Here is a 14564-nt window from a genome sequence, read left to right as displayed (position 1 = left end):
AACACACAAGCTCCCGTGCTCCATTTTCTGGGCCGTTTTTGTTGACGGGTTTTGCCTTGCTCGGTTTTATGACTGGGCTATCCACGATTGGAATAAACCTTTAAAAGCACTAGACCTTAATCCACCTTTGTGTGAAAGCATTTCTTATAAATAAACTAATGCTTTGTTTTCTAGTAAGAAAATAAAATCATATGCACCTGGAAAAATGAAAATGCAGTTATTGGAAGGCCTTCTACTTAGCTGTTTCCCTAGTGTTGTATGTTACCCAATTAGAGTGGAAACTCAGGATGCCTGTTCTGGGTGCCGAGTGTAGCCGAGGCCAGGGGATGTGTTTCTGTGGCATTTAAAGTCTGCTGGGTCAGCAGGCACTTTTGGGACAGCAAGCTCAGCACAGCTGGCCTTGGATGTCTCTCTTTCCCCCTCACCAGACAACTCCTCCGGGGTGAGCACATCTGATTGTTTCTGATTGATTCATTGACCCAGGAGGCTGGGTATGGCTGGGTGTGCGTTTGAGTGTGTGTGTGTGGCATGCGTATGCCATCAGTGCCGTGTGGAAGCATTCCGACTACTCACTGCTGGACTTTCTGCAGCAACCCACAGAGCATTTTTAAACAAAACTGTAATAATGACCTCAACGATATCAGAAAGGGCAGATCGTGTCCTTTCTGGTTGTATTTTCATCCTTCCCATAGTCTGTATTGCTGAATTATGATGCCCATATGCAAAAAACACATCTTGAGGCCAAATAACATTTCCTTTTTTTCTTTCTTTTTTTGTAAAAAAAAAAAAAATTCTTCAACCTTGGCCAAGCGTGTTGCATGCTTCCAAATAAAAGCAGGTACGTGCTGTGGTGCCCAGCTCAGTTTGCTGAGTGTGAGTTGAGCCCTTGAGCCGGGGTGTGCAAGCTTGTCTGCCCCTTGCAGGGGTTGCGGGGGAGTGCCCTGTGTGTGGCTGAGGTCCGCCCCAGCTTGATTTTGATGTCAACAAATAGGATGTTGGTTTAGCTCTTTGGGAGCAGGGAGGGAGGTTCATTTTTAATTAATTAATCCCCCTGTTCATTCTCCTGTGCCAGCTCCTTCCTTCCTCGGCTCCTGTGCCTGCAGGGCCGCTGTCAGCTTCTGAGACACTTCCGGCACATTAGTGAAAGGGAGTAGCGTGCAGCCTGGCAGTGGGTAGTGTCTCTGGGTGGAGAACAGGTGCCCTCACTCGGGTGGCCACAGCCCTTCCAGGGCACTGGGCTGGCGGGCAGAGTCCCTATCCACCTGGTCCCCAGACACCAATAGCCAGCAGAGCCACTGCCCGCCCCACACCCCTTGTGAGCTCACAGCGAGGGCAACACTGAGCCTGCTCAGGCATATGGCCCCCAGCCACTCATTCATTTCACAGGACATAGTGAGGAGTCAGACGCCACCAGTACTCAAGTTCTATCCCAAGCCCTTCGGGGTTCTTGGACTCTGGCTTTGTTGAGATATATCCTGGGGATTCCTGGGTCGTAGTGATGTCCTTCCTGGGTGCAGAGCTAAGAGGGAGTGTGGAGAGCTGCCGTGGGCAGTATTAGCTCTGGAGTGTCAGCCTGGAGATGTGTGGCCTGTGCACAGCTGATGCCCAGCGTTCTTCAGCTGTGCCTGGTCCGTCCACGGCCCCCATCCTGTTCACACGCGCCTCTCTGCCATAATAATCTCTCTCCTCTGGAGCACTGCCATCGTCCACCAGAGGCTGGCAGCCTCCTGTCCTCTGTACCCAACCCCCTTGCTCACACCATTTTCCTGAGTCTGGTACCCGCCCAGTTGCCTTGATCCTCCCATCTCAGGGAAGGTCCTTGGGCCCCGTCATGTTTGTGCAGAGTTGAGCGAGTTGGGCCGTGGGACCCATCCTCCCGAATGGCTTCCAGGCCCGTACTCTTCCAGCGTCTTTCATTGCTCCTGGGCCCCGGTCTCGTCCTCCTCAGGGCTCCTGAAACATTTTTCTGAACATTCTGCACCTTCTGTGGCCTCTGCTCTCTGTGAGTCCCGGTCCGGATCCAAGCTCACCCCCTGAGAGCATTAACCCTAATAGGGCCGGGACTGGGGTGAGAGAAGGAGGTGCCCAGGGTGCGAAATTTGAGGAAGCCCTCCATCCCTCTCAGGGTCGGCTCCTGAGAGGGACACCCTCCTTGAACCTTGTGCACTGGGTGCCTCGACTTTTTGGCCTCACCTGGTCCCAGCCCTGGATGCTGAAGTTGGACAGGTCTGGCTCAGCATCCCAGCACCAGGTGCCGGTCCAGGTGACCTTGGGAAAGTTACCTTTTCTCTCTGAACCCCAGTTTCTCTGTTGCCTCCATCCCGGGTAATGAGGACTTCATTAGATAATCTGTGTAAACCACTCAGCACGTTGCCTGACGTATGTTAAATGCTTGAGAGATGTTTGTGGTTATTATTACTATTATTATTATTATTATTATTATTAGGCGAATACAAAAGCATCACACACCAGCCAGTCTCCATATGAGCTCTGGAATGACAGATCCAGTCCCATGGTCATCCTCGCCCCCGTTTGCCCCTCTTGATGATGTGTGATGTTGACCATGTGGATTTGCCCTGCGAGGTCAGGGCCTCGCACATTCTGAAGAGGATGTGTTTTGTGTCTCTGCTGCAGGAATTGCTTACTTAGGAGGTGTGTGCAGTGCTAAGAGGAAATGTGTGCTTGCCGAAGACAATGGCCTCAATTTGGCCTTTACCATCGCTCATGAGCTGGGCCACAAGTAAGTATCAGACTCTGGATTGTTCTGCCTCTTTAAATGCTTTTCTGAATACATATTTTTTTCACTCAAATTCTGGAAGTTCTAAAACAGTGCTGCTGAATGCCTTTGCTTCCTCTAGAGTAAGGACCTAGGCCAGCAAGCCTGGGTCCCAACCCTTCAGGGAACCCAAGAGATCACAGAACAGACTGTCTCTGAGTGTGGAAATGCTCATTTGATGTTTGCTTTAAGTCTGTTCTTAAAGCACACGCTGTAAAGGGAAGAGATTTTCTCAGTGTTGTCGTGAGTTGTATCCCCTTTCCCGAACCATCATGATCTTGATCCACTCTAAATATGCCGTTCAAATAATGGGATTTATCTTTGTGCTATTGAATTTCTGGGTTGTTGTTTTTTTTCAGCCAGTTTCAAAGTCCAACTTTCTGAAGGTAGAAGTCAGTGTCTTAGTTTAAAGAATCATCAGCTATTGCCTTTGCACATGGAAGTTCTTCCCTTGAAGAGGAAAGAACCACAGAACCTTAGAGCCCAAAGATGATGTGGAGAGAATCCGAGGCAGCCTCCTGGTTTTTTTAGATGAGGAAAAAGAAGGTCCGAGGGGTTGAATGGCTGGCCCAAGGCTGAGATCACCTGCAGGAAGTCTCAGGGGGCAGAAAACCAGCTGACTCTCAAACTGTGGCCCGAGGGTTTACTCTTTCTCCTGGAGTAGGTGTCTGTTTTATGTTTCTCTGAAGGAAACATTGTGATATGACTGCTTAAGAACTTTAAATAAATAAATTGAGGAGGCCAAAGCATGCAAAACAATGGAAAAATTTATATTGGACCGAAGAGAACAAAATTAAATGGAAATCTAGTTCTTGGGGAAAAATATATATTGTAAAGTTTTCCCAGTGCCCGAGATAGTAAGATGCCTGGAACCCTAAAGGTGAACTCAAGCTTCTGGAAGAGTAGAGGCAATGAATAAGGAGTACAAAAGCGGTTGTTTTCCCCTAGTATTAGCCATATCTGTGGCTTGATGTTTTTACCTTGCTTTGTTTATCTGGTCCCATTTTAATTTTTTTCACTCCTGTAGATGGGTTTGTTGTTGACTTTTCTGTACCTGTTGGCTATCATGATGTGAGTACAGAGAATGAAAATAATCTTATGTGTATTTCCTGGGACTAAGGGGAAAATAACATGTTATTGGCCAAGAGAAGCAAGAAAAGTGGTTATCTCTACGTACACATTTATTTCATCTTGACAGTATTTCAGAAATACCCATACTAGTTTGCCTACACTACTAGAAAATAATTTTTAAAAATTATTTGTAATCAAATTTGTATTCATATCTCAGATTTGTTAAAAAAAAAAACCAACTAGAAAACCCCACCCAATAGTGGTTGCTGAAAGAAAAGTACAAATGAGTATGGCTTTGGCAAACATCTTCTCACTATCAAATGCCCCACCCAGCCCATCGTAGTACAGCGGAATGAATTCCCTAACAGTTGTGAGAATGCAGAGTTGTCAAAACATTTCCCAACACGCAGGTTGTGTGGACCTTTGAAGAGATATATTTACGTGAACTGCTGCATCCCATGGCAGCAGTCACCTCCGCATGTGAGCACACAGGGGCTGCCTTTTCTCCTTGGGCATTAAGAACAAAGAGTGCCGTTCCTCCCTGATCTGTGCAGTTGTGCTGTATCAAACACTGGCATCTTAACACGGGAGGTCTGCAGATGAATGATTAGATTCAGTCATATTCCAGTAGCCTTTAGCTACAGTCTGTTTAGAATTTCTTGGAGGACTCTTTAGAGCTTGCTACTGAACTCTAATTACTGCAAAAACAAACACCGTATTGTTAATCAAAGCCAATAAATCCTGGTAGCATTTGGTCCTGCCCCTAGTTGGGCAATTATGGTTTTCCCAGAGAAGTCTCTTGTCTCTGATTATTTGAAAGTGTTGGGAAGCAGATCCCCCAAGGATGAAGCCACAGTCTCCCTATCCACGGACCCCTCTGGTCACCCGGCTCAGAGCAGCCAGAGAGGCTGTGCGGAGGCTTGGGAAGGTAGAGGCCAGCCTGCGCTCTCAGGAAAGCCACTGGCCAGGCTCCTTCACAGATGCGAACCTGGAAACTGTCTGTATTTTGGAATAGGGAGGAGTAATTTAACTCCACGTTTCTTAAGTGTGTGTGAACTGAGATAGGATGGATGGTTTTCTCTGTGGACCTGAGCCACTGGTCCATGCTCTCCAACAAAATTTCTTGGTGAAAGTTTTAGAAAACAATAAAGAACACCCCTCTGTGTAACCCTGGAAAATCCCCAGAGAGCTCACCCTCCAGTTCCTAACCATTTAATACTGAAAAGTAAAGATCTCTTTTGAAGGGTGTGTGTGTGTGTGTGCCTTTGCACGTGAGCATGCATGGGTGCAGCCCTTCTGCTCTGTACTCAATATACCTCCTGTAAGGAGCAGTGTGAGCACTTACCCTCAGATCCCAATGTTAGGAGAAAAAGTCACTTTCCGTAGGAGCTACACATGCCGTTTATCAGATGATGAGAATTGCGTAAGTTAACATGATTTCATTTTTGCTCTGGCTTTCAGAAAACACAAAGCTAAGTGTAAGGCTTATTTTTAACATTTAACTCATTGTAGTACTGGAATTTTTCTCCCTCTTTCTAGCATCTGTTTGTATGCATGGTTTTATTTCAAATATTGTAGTTCAAAAATAATTTATTTGGTGCTGTGAACTGGCTCCAATCCAATTTGCAGTAAAATAAGTTCTAAATTATAAATTAAATGAAAAACTCTTCCCATGGTAACATCAATAATGCTGCTTTGGATGTAGGTTAACTATAAAGTAATGATGTTTAAGTCAAATCAGATCTCATTTACTGAGCACCTGCTATGTACCAGGTACTGTGTTAGATGCTGTGCATTCATTGTATTATTGAATCAGTCCTGTGAGGCAGGTATTATTAGCTTTTACTTTATAGATTAGGAAACTAGCATTACTTTAAAAAATTTTCTAGTCTCTACCTAAAATGATTTAGGATCACTTGTATGATAATATACCCATGCAACAGGGCCATTAAAATAAGGATCCAAATTACAAAATATAGATAATAAAGAAGAGAGCTTGTTATTATCCAAAAACCAAGGTACTTTCAGTTTGTCAGCAGCCTAGGCAGAGAGGGCAAAAAATGGCATGATACAGCTGGCTGAAGAAAGCCAAATGTGTCCTCAACAGGGGTTTCCCTAGGAAACGCAAGTACTGTGGGTAAGACTGGCAGTTTTCTGAATATCTACCCTGGTAAAGAAGTAGGGTAGAAAAGACTCCAGCCATGGCTTTAGACAGGAGCTGAAGGATTTGCAATTCCCAATGGCAGTCGTGGAGGAGACCCTGGGAAGGGGCTGTTCTGTGTTCCTGCCTGGAGGATGAGCTGGGTCTGTGGGGCAGCCTTGCTGACAGCAGCTTTGGGGTTTTTAAATGAGCACCTATGACCTTAGTTACCTTCTTGCCCATGAAAGGCTGCCAGATAGGCGGCTGCCCCCCACCTTTTGGTTCACCTAGTGTGAGCTTTGAAAGGCACCTGTCTCCCTGTCTTGTTGTGGTAGCTTGGGAAACCCAGCGGAAAATGAAGCTGTTTTTGTGCCTTTCTTCATCCCACAGTGACCATGAGAAAGCGACGGTCCTGAGCATGAGAAGATGTCTTTGATGGACCTCTTTCACTTTAGGGGGCCGTAGTTGCCGCTGTTGTTAGTTATGATGGAATCAGTGACATGGGGGAAACAGCCCAGCTGGGCCAGCTCTGCCCAGGTTTTTTCCCTCAAGAAACCAGGATGCCTTGTGGTGGACCTCAGTGTCCAAGATGTTTATCACTATTTGATTTTAGAGAGAAAGGGGGAGAGCTCGAAGCATTCATTTTTCTCAGGCAAACTCAACCCTGATTGCTCATGGGAAGAACTCTCCTCAGAAGCTCGGGTACATGCTGACTGCCCATGAGAAAAATAAAAAACAAAATCAGTGACACCCTAATGATCAAGGAGAGCTTAGGTAGTGACGTTAGTATAGCATTAAAGTGACTGTGCCTAATACGTCTGTTGGATTTTTAGAGGATATTGTTTGCTATGATTTGGAATTTTAATAGTGTAAGAAAGAAAGTAAATGGTTCTATGAAAATTGGTTAGAGTGCCTTTTGCTTTGGGGAAAGTAGGTCTAATACAGCATGATAAGGCCCAGGGGAGACATTTGATTGACAAGAGCTCTCCCTAGTGCAGTTGGAGGCCAGGAGGGCACAGAACCAAGTCTCAACTGGTTGTTTGGTGCCTGGGGAAACCCAGCGTGCTTCTCAATCAGGTAAGACAGTGCCTGGGAGGTGTTTAAGCACAGGGCTTGCAGGTGGGGTGGGGAGAGAGGGGAGGGACTCCACTTAATGCATACTCGGCCACCCACTCGGAAAAACAAAGAGCTTTCCCTTGCAGAAAATAAATCTCTGCTTCTGTCGGATTTAGGAGGCTCTGTTAGATAAGGCTGAGCCAGATCAACACCTGCCTTGAGAGTCAGTCCAAACCATGTGACCTCTCCAGCTCCAGACAGGCCCCAGAGCCACACCCCATGTTCAGGCCCTCACTACCTGTACGGGGGCTGCGCCTCTCCCCACCTGCTCTTCCTGGGGTTTTTCCTGACTTCCATATGCCCTTTCTTGGGTCTTTCCATTCTGGAATTTACCTCTCCTCTGGTCAGCTGGATCTGCCTGTGGCCTCTGAAAAATGCTGTCTTCATGGAAGCTTGGGAACCCAGCAGATGTGACATCTGGGCCCCGCCTCAGGAGAGGAGCCTCTGAGGCACTTGGAAGTGCCTGTAGCCAAGCCTCAGCCTAATGAGTTAAACCACCCCCTCTGGGGGAGGGAGCATCTCGGAAGCTCTCCAGGAGATGCCAGGTGCAGCCAGGGTGGAGCTGCCACCAGCATGAGGTCTAGACCTTTTATTGTTGCTTTCGGCCTCATCCACCTTCCTGCTTCCATCCCTTGCTCCCAGACCCTGTCCCTCCAGGCCACCCTCAGGGTTGAGCTGTGGTGCTAGATACGATCCTGCTTTCCTGGCTCCAGCTCGCCCCTCTCTAGGTCACCCTGAATTCCGTGCTTCTTGCAGCTGTACCAGGCAGATAGGCTCACAGCTGGTGAGTCAAGTGAGGAAAGGCCCAGCCTTCCTGAAAGTTGCCACCACAGGCAAGCGTAGTCCTGTCATCTCTCACCTGACACCTCCTGGGAGACCTGGAAATGGAAGGGGAGGAACAGAAGGAGGGGGACAGGCAGGGCCCACAGGGGGCTGAGGTACTGAGTACATAGACGCTCCCAAGTGGAGAGAAACATGGGGCTGGGGTTTAACAATACAAATGCCCTGGCAACCAGGAACTGTGTTTGGTGACACTTGTGCACCTGCAGACATGCAGTTAGTTATAGGCAGAGCCAGTTGCAACAGTGTGTGGTGCACAGCTGGGTTCTCAGACCCGCACAAACGCCCCTCGCGCCCCAGAACCAAGCCCACAATTGTGGAAGCACTGCCCTGGCTGATGTCACTTGGAGGAGGGACTCTGTCCTCCTGCTCAGTCCTATGAGGACAGAGGGCAGGTGGGTGGCCACCTCGTGCCCTGAAGTAACAAGTGGGATCCCTGGTCCAGGCAGGTCACAGGTGAAGCTTGGTATCCCCCAATAAAGATACCCATCAAAAGCTAGATCCAGGCACTCCGGATGTTTCCGGCTAGAATGTGACGCTGTGCAAATGAGTTCAGGGCAGTGGACGTGGGAAATATGTTCTCTTGAAGTGTGCCTGGGAACATGCTCGCCTGGGGTGCAGCATGGAACACGGACAGAGTCCGATTCCTGGGGATCGTGGCTTATGGGCAGAGGGTGGGCAGGTGTCTGGGGAGTAGAGGAAAAGGGAGGGGACAGCTGTTCTGGGGGAAATGTTCTCATAACTGGAGTCAACACAATTCAAACTAAAAGGAATTGTCTCAATCCCAGAACAGGAAATAAGGAAAGCCATTATCTAGATTTGTGAAGAGGGGATGTATTTGCCTGTGATCTGTGTTAAGAATGAGCTGCCTGGTACGGTACAGGGGAACGCGGTGTGCACATGGGCAGGATGTGAGCAGGTAGGTAGCCCCCGAGGACGGCCGGGCAGCCTGCCGAGTCCTCTGCCTGGGCGCGTAACCCGGCGGGCACAGCACAGACATCAGATGGGCTGGCCTTATAAGGAAGGTGCAGCGGAGAGAGGATTTCTGCAAATGTCATAACCGGTTAGAAATCCCAGGAGGAAGGCAAGGGTGCTTTTGTTCCAGTTTGGAATTAGGGCAGTTGTGTTCGTGTATGGGTCAACCTTTCTTGCAGAACAGAAAGGGTGGACCCTTCCAGCCCAGGAGGTCTACAGGAAGGGCTGCTTCTAGGGCAAGCAAGTCCCACACTGGGTTTTCAGACGGACTCCTCCCTGGCTCTCTGGGTCTTACCCTCCATCCCTACTCAGCTCCTACGGCCTCCTACAGGCTCCCCTCCCAGACAGAAGCTTAATTGGTGGTGCCAGTGGTGTTTAGGGCTCTTGGGTTTCACACGGAGGTGCTTGGAGTGATTTCTGAGTGCCATCTCCTAGGTGTATGAGCATCCCTGGCTCGGCTGCCTTATCCAGATTCCAGAGTTGTATCAAACACCCAGGCCTCGTTTACTTTCCTTATTATTTTTAAAAATGTGCTGCTGAAAATTGTAAGGTCTTTGACATTAATTTACAAGCCACCCTCCTTCGCAAGTCTTGGATGAGCTAGAATGACTTGTGACTTCTGGAGGATTGCGGGGTGGCCACAGTGGAGCCTGCACCTGGCACAGCATCTCTTAGCCCTGCTCCGTGTTGCCCTGAGTGAGTCCTTCCTAACAGCTATGGCTTTCCTTTTTCTCCTCCTTTCTCCACCCCCCGCCCCGACCCCAGACACATAAAAGCAGAATTTCCTTCTGGTCCCTCCCAGATGAATGATTTTCAGTGGGAGGTGCAGTGTCCAGAACAGCAGGGAACTTTGTCACTGGTGGCCCTGTGTAAATGGCTTCTCTGCCTTAGGGAGCGATTTCTCATTGCCCAGCATTAAGAAGAGTTGCAGGGAAATTATCGTGATTTCCTTTGGAGTCTTACCCCTGACTTGGATTGAATGTGAGGAGACAACACTTCCTCCATTTGACTGGAAAGCCCAGAGCCACTGTTCCTAAGAGTACCTTGACCACAGTCTTCCCAAATCTGCCCAGGCCAGGCCTGGGAGGGAAGACAAACAAAGGGAAAACCATTAAAAGCTCTTCAGCAAGCAGACAGATGTGTTCCCACCTGCATTCTGAGTGGCCAGTCCGAGCAGCTATTGGCTGGATGTTATCGCCGTGATGGGAAATACAGCTGGATCTGGGATGTCTGCTGCTCCCAGAGTTTTGTTACTGTGATAGGAAAGGTTACACAAGCTGTGTGGATGTTTGTCTCTACCCCAGGAATTCTTTGCCCTTAATTATTGGTGGATTTCCTTACCTGAAATGATGTCGTTCGAGATGGTGTTTGAGGAGATGGTGGGGCGGGAGCGGGGAGGGGGGATGAGGGGGTGTGTGAATTGAGTTTGGCTGAAGAACCAAATTTTGAAACCCCCTCAGAACTTCTTTACGTTACAGACTATTCCAGGAATTAGACGAGATGCAGTTTCCTCGTTAGATTACCAGAGCTTCTGGCAGCTCCTCTTAAGTGGCTTTTCTCCTGGTTCTCAGAGCTGGAAGGGATGTCCAAAGTCATCTCAGCCTCATTTTGCAGACGGCCTCCCTTTCCTGTGGTGTGGTGCCTTTTATACAACTGAACTGATCTCGTGCTGAGGCCAAGCCCTCCCCATGTGGCTCTTCTGGTAACTGGATTTACCCTTACTGGGAAAGACAGTTTTTGCTTACATGACTGGGGTTTTGTAAGTACTGTGGGAGGTGGCAGAGGTGTGATAGGATGCAAATTTCTCCCCAGATGGAGTGCTCTGTTATAGATGGAATGTTTGTGTCCCCCAGAATTCATATGTTGAAATCTAATCCCCAGAGTGATGGTACGTGGAGGTGGGGTCTTTGAGCAGTAATTAGCTCAAGAGGGTGGAGCCCTCATGAATGGGATTATTGCCCTTGTAAGAAGAGGCTGGAGAGCTAACTAGCTGTCTTTTGGCCATGTGAGGAAACAACGAGAAAGCAGCCTTTGCAACCCAGGAAAGGGCCTTCACTAGAACCCCACTGTGCTGGCACCTTGATCTTGGACTTCCAGCCTCTACAACTGTGAGAAACAAATTTCTATTGTTGATAAACCACCCAGTTTATGGTATTTTGTTGTGGCTTACACATACCCACATTCTCCCAAGGTATTTGGTTTCATGCCTGAAATCCTTATTCATCCACTGCCCGCTGCTGATGGAAAATTCCAAAGACCTGAGGGCAGTTGCACATCTCTGAGTCCCTGGGAACTTTGCCACCAGCCCAGTCAATGGCACATTCTGGGAAAGAGCCCTTCTCTCCTAATCCATTTTTAGGCACAGAGGGCGTGCTCCCACCTTGCCTGGAGGTGATAGTTTTGCCAGATGATGGTGGTGGCAGACAGGACCAGCAGAGGGGCTTGAGGGGTCTGGGGGAGCCATGAAATCATGTACTTTGTTCCTGACAACAAAACAGAGCACAGGGGCCTGCGTAGTTGTCAGGGGCCTGCGTGAGGATCTGGGAATGGCCTGTCTTGGAGAAAACATAAATAAGTAAATAGATATAGAATGTGGGAGGTTGTTAAATTTCCCCAAGAGTCACTGGAAGCATGACAAAGGCGTCATCTTGTTAACCACAGCTCGCTTCTGTGGTGTTGAAGAAGGGTCAGGTATGAAGTGAGCCTGGTGATTCACTGACACTATTATCAGGAGCAAAGAGAGAATGAGAAGAAGATGGCTTGGTCAGTTCTGAACTGAGCTGGGACAAATCTTGGGGTTGCCAAAGTCCCTGGAGAGGCTGATGCTGGCATGGGGCTGGCAGCCACTGGAGAAGCTGGGCCCCGTGACGTGGGGGCTGAAGTGTTACTTGGGCAGGGGGTGAACCTGCGCCTACACCAGGGCCATGGTGTAGCTAGCTTATAACCGGGTAAGTTGTTAAAGAGAAGCAGGCAGAGAAACAGCAGTGGATCTCCAAGTCAAACTCACACCAAGGACCTGGTGGGTCCAGTAGGACCCCTGCCACGGGACAGCTCCAGACACAGTGAGGGCCACGTGACAGGTGGCCTGCCGATAACTGCAAGGCACGCTCAGATTGGTTTCTGGTCAGAGGAGCCTTCCAGGCAGGAGCACGTGCTTACTGGGTAAATGACACCTAACAAACCCGTGGTTGGCCGCGTTGGTGGCTCTGTGGTAGGGGGAGCACCGGGATTAGCTAAGGCCCTGTACATCTCTGTGGCCTGTGCTCTGCCGTCACCAAGGAGGGGCAGAAGCTGCTCCGGCAGTAGGAGAGAGCTACCGTGAAGAAAAAGGTGGTCGGCTTGCTGCTGGCTGCTTGCTCCATGTAGAGCTTGGCTTACTCGGCAGAGCAAGCTCCCAGAACCCTCTCCTTTCCTGTTCCCCCCTCCAGCCACCCCAACCTGAACTGTTCTTACTGACTTGACGGTTATCACCTGGAGCTCCCTCATCCCATGCCCCATTCAGAATCTGGCAAAGAGTGAGGCAGCCCCATGTGTGGCGCTGCACCAGGGACAGACTGGAAAAACAAACTAACTACAACTGCACCAGCACCTTGCTCTTCAGAGGGTAGTCCCAGGACTAGCAGCATCTTGTCACCTGGGAGCCTGTTAGAAATGCAGCGTGCGAGCCCAGCTGGGTGATGCCTGTGCACGTGATACTTTGAGAAGAATGGTTAAAGCATGTCGAAGCGGTAGCCTTTTCCGCCGGCCCCATCTTAGTACAGTGCTCGCTTCTAGCTGTATATTGTACCTGTGTGTGTGTGCGTGTGTGTACACATATAAACATAGATTTGTATATATGGAGTTGAAGGGAGAAACCTTATTTTTTCTTCATTTTTAAGGTTTTGGTCTATGGGGGAGGTTTTAGAATAGCTTTCTTCCCGTGACTTTGGAATCTTTTCTGTGGTCCCTTTTACCCGTGCTTCATTTACCACCCATACAGTGCCAGGAGCCTCTGACTAGTCTTCAGCGGGCTTCCAGAGCCGATGCTGTGTTTCCATTCAGCTTCCTCTATAGCTTGGAGACCAGCTTTCCTTGTAGTCATGGTTGGTACAAACTACTTGTTAAAAGAGACCCCACTCTAATCTAGACATTTAACTTGAGGTATCATAAAATCTGGTAAAGTTTTGGCTAAATTCCAGAAGGTCAAACTCATGGCTATCAACAGACCTGTTCGGGAACACGCTGGTCAAGCAGAATTTGGTTTGCGTGTGAGATGGGGGGTTTCATGAAAAAGATGGAAGGAAGTAACAGGACTGAAACACTGAACAAAAATGTCAAACACTCCTGAAAAGCCCCCAAAGTGGTCGTCTTTGACATCCCCAAAGGGCAGCTGAGGTCCTTGGCCCAAGGCCTTGAAATCCTGGCATTCCTGTCTTGCCCCCTCCAGTCTCCCTTTCAGTTTTTATTCTCAGTTTGGAGGCAGAAGCCATGAGTGTCTGTACTTTTCCTAAGGGCGACTTCTTCCCAGCCTCGCCGCCAGTGACCTGCATGTGCAGAGTCCATCCCAGGATTGCCCCGTTGGTAGAATTACACAGTGGGCAAGTCAGCCTTTTGATTGTTTTTGTATCTAATATCAAAGACGTTGTTTTCTCTTTCCACATTTGCTGATATTACCCAAGGTCTGGAAGACAAGTGCAGCCCCCAAATGTTATGTGGAAACTTCTGGAATATGAGAGTTTAGAGCGAGCCCTGAAGTCCAGGACCCTGGTCACTTCTGGCTGCAACATGAAATCGAATCACTTGGGCCTTGGGGGCTTAAGCCTGGCAATTGCCCAGCATTGGTCTTCAGAACTTCTTATTCTCTGGTCCTTGTTGTGTATATAACAACTCCTGCATGGTGATTACAAAATTCATTTTCTTGTGAAAAATGGCTCAGGAAAGAAAACTATGAGGGCTGGTTACCAAACTGGAAAGAAAGTTAAAGAGCCCCCCAAAGTGATCCTACTTTCAGACTTGCAGATTTGCAGAGGGTTGTAAAGATACCCCTTTTGAAAGCCAAGGTCACGTTGTGTTTTGAAGAGCCAGACCTGAGGGATGCTGGCTTTGGTAACTTAGTTGCCTTTATCACTGGGCACACTCATCATGACTGGACTGCCCAGAGAGTCCCACCCAGTTTTCATGCACCCCTTTAGAGGTGGTACACTACACCTTGTACCAGTAGGAACTGAAGACCCAGATAATGGAGGAGGTGATGAGAGATCAACCAGGTGTTTCACATGATTTGGGCTCTCTAGGCCCAGATTGAGAGAGCTTGTTTGCAAATGAGAGCACCAACAGCTTTGATAACCGTGGAGGAGCAATGAGGGAAAGCAGGGGGTGCTAAAGACTAAAATAGGCAAATGCTGTCATGCAAGAGGGAAATGAGACAAATGGCATACAGTTTAGACTTAGAATATTAATAATGTTTGTCGGAAGGATTCCAGATAGCTTATCAGACAATTTGTGAGTGCTCAGAATTAAAAGAGGCAATCCTAGAAGTCAGTCGATAATCTACTGACAAGTCATCCCCAACAGGTCATACAGAGGCAGAGAATGTAAAACACAAATTTCACCAAGTTTTCTGCAAAACACTTAACACTCCTCATGGGAAATATGGGGGACTGTGGG

General features: G+C 48.4%; 1 protein-coding gene across 4 annotated transcripts in view; it reads left to right on the top strand.

The window, feature by feature from the left end:
• ADAMTS17 (ADAM metallopeptidase with thrombospondin type 1 motif 17) overlaps positions 1–14564 on the top strand; it is a 350614-nt gene that overhangs the window by 157616 nt on the left and 178434 nt on the right. For all 4 annotated transcript variants that reach the window (XM_030873117.2, XM_030873118.3, XM_060293908.1 and 1 more), the window contains one exon: positions 2635–2740. In XM_030873117.2, coding sequence (XP_030728977.1) covers positions 2635–2740 — 106 coding nt within the window. The remainder of the gene's footprint in view (positions 1–2634; positions 2741–14564) is intronic.

The sequence above is a fragment of the Globicephala melas genome, chromosome 2, assembly GCF_963455315.2.
Source record: "Globicephala melas chromosome 2, mGloMel1.2, whole genome shotgun sequence".
In the NCBI taxonomy this organism is placed as follows: Eukaryota; Metazoa; Chordata; class Mammalia; order Artiodactyla; family Delphinidae; genus Globicephala; species Globicephala melas.
Note: the sequence above shows the minus strand (reverse complement) of the source record. Positions and strands in the feature narration are given on the sequence as shown.